The sequence below is a fragment of the Brassica oleracea genome, unplaced genomic scaffold (genome assembly GCF_000695525.1).
Source record: "Brassica oleracea var. oleracea cultivar TO1000 unplaced genomic scaffold, BOL UnpScaffold02283, whole genome shotgun sequence".
NCBI classification, from domain to species: Eukaryota; Viridiplantae; Streptophyta; class Magnoliopsida; order Brassicales; family Brassicaceae; genus Brassica; species Brassica oleracea.
In genome coordinates this window covers 1-2,045 of record NW_013618813.1, presented here as the reverse complement: position 1 = coordinate 2,045, position 2,045 = coordinate 1, and the positions used below count along the sequence as shown (strand labels likewise).

At 39.2% G+C, this 2,045-nt stretch overlaps 1 protein-coding gene across 1 annotated transcript; it reads right to left on the bottom strand.

Moving 5' to 3' along the window:
* Positions 1-136: 136 nt before the first annotated feature.
* LOC106321649 lies at positions 137-1,933 on the bottom strand. The gene is made up of 2 exons (XM_013759891.1): positions 1,505-1,933; positions 137-1,359 (listed from the first exon to the last, which is right to left on the bottom strand). Exons 1-2 carry the CDS (start codon positions 1,812-1,814, stop codon positions 332-334), a joined length of 1,338 nt encoding a protein of 445 aa, XP_013615345.1. The 5' UTR covers positions 1,815-1,933; the 3' UTR covers positions 137-331.
* Positions 1,934-2,045: the final 112 nt, after the last annotated feature.

Genomic DNA, 2,045 nt, shown 5'->3' with positions numbered 1-2,045 from the left:
GGGGGGGGGACAGATTTGGTCCTGTTCTATGTGCAGAAGCAGACAACATCGGCCATTTGTTTCTCACCGGTGTCTGGAACTTTTGCTCTCTTTTGTTTTTGTTTTTGGGTTGTAAATGAAACTTATTACATTTGTATTGCATCCACCAGATTCTTTTACTAATAATCTCATGGGAGTGATTCATAAACACATTTGTTCTAAGAGAAAAGCTCAACGCTTGGTTGCTACCATTTCAATTAGTTTGCTCCTTTAATAGCAGAGTTGTGATTCATTTTCTTATTACATGGAAACAATCTTACATAGAATGAAAACTACAGAACTCACTTTACCTTCATTCAACTCCTTTAGCTAAATCAAATGTTGTCAAGCCTTCAAGAATCAACTCACTTGTGGTTCCAGGTATGTTCTTCTTAGACCGCCTCCACCGCACCAAATACACAACCATGTACACAGCAATAATGATTAATACGGACACCGCACTAGTAGAGAAATACCACACTGTATCTGGAGATATAACCGACATTGAAACCAAGTAAGAAACATATAAGGGCACTGCAATCCACATGAACCACCATACATATCCTTCACCAGCTGGTAACAAACAGAACGCCATGAAAACTGCTCCAACGAAAGCCATACTATTCACATTCCGGAGAACATAGAAATATTTATGATTCATCACTATAGTACCAACACTCTTCTTGCTTTCCTCAGCTGCATTTTCTTGGTATACACCGCCTGGTGGCTGCAAAGCTGTTTGATAAGTAGTTGTGATTATTAGTGCGGCTATCACTAGAAGCGCAGCTCGTGTTCCTTCTGATGTCTGGTTCCTGTACCGTGCTGTCAGTGTGAACAAATGCTCTGTGAAACCAATCGGAGTTCTCAAGATTTCCGACACTTTCTTGGGTTTTGGCAGAGAGTTTCCGGTCTTACCTCCCGATTTTCTAACAATGTTTTCGATGTTTCTGTTCGTTTGATGTTCCCCCTGGTTCTGTAAGATATCTAGAGCTGTTAAACCGATCCGGTTACGAACGTTTAGGTTAACCGCATGACATTTTACCAACAGCTTCACTTCTTTGAATCTGTTGTGATATGCTGCTAGGTGCAAGGCTGTGTTACCGTCTTGGTCACGTTTGTTTAAAAATTGCATCTCTAGCGATTCAGCGTCTGCTTGACGCAGTCTCTGAACCCATCCCAAGAGCAGTTCAAGCTCTTCGTACCTGTCGTTTAAAACCGCGATGTGTAGAGCGGTTTCACCATTGACGTTAGCATCTCTAATGCAACCAGGACAAGCTAAGAGAAACTCTGTCATGAGATCAGTCTCTCCTCTTCCCACTACTTGATGAAACGGCGTCGTGCCTTTATCCAAAAAACAAACTATTTCATCATTCATAGTGATGCCAAAAGAAGGAAAATAAAAATGAAATCAAGTAAAATGGTTGGGAAAGAGTATTATGAGTCAGATATTTGGTTAGTAATAAATACAGAATAGAGTTATACGCACCTTCTCTTCCTGGAAGGCGAACAAGGTTAGGATCAACCTTGAGTAAACTTAGAACCAACCGTGTTTGACCTTCTTCTATTGCAAGATGCAATGGACTTAAACCATACGTGTTAAGTTTTCTAGCAAATGATGGCTTTAGATTCATAATCTCCATGGCTAAAGGAAGGTTCCCAGAAGCAGAAGCTACATGAAGAGGAGTGTTGATGAACGGTACTGCATCAATGCTTTCAAGAATGTATGGATTCTCATGGATAACCTCATACAATTCATCGATGTTTCCGATTTGAGTTACTATCAATCTTGGATCCATTGGAGAAGTGTCAAGAACAAGAAGAAGAAGAAAGAAGAAATGAAAAAACGTGGATTACTTTGATAATTTATGGATTTTTATCGTATGAACAAGTATACAATATAAATATGTGAAATCGTATAAAGAAGTAATTTGTGTTGTCTCATTAGAATAGCATAAGCTCCCTATTTATACAAATAGAATATCCTAAGATGATAAGGACTAGGACTAGTTACATCATTATCCTAAGAT

What these genes read in the sequence shown, in the direction of transcription:
- LOC106321649 (XM_013759891.1), bottom strand. Translation starts at nt 1,814, where the DNA reads ATGGATCCAAGATTGATAGTAACTCAAATCGGAAACATCGATGAATTG. An exon ending in TCGCCTTCCAGGAAGAGAAG is followed by an intron (nt 1,360 to 1,504) that starts GTGCGTATAACT and finishes TTTTGGATAAAG; the next exon opens with GCACGACGCCGTTTCATCAA.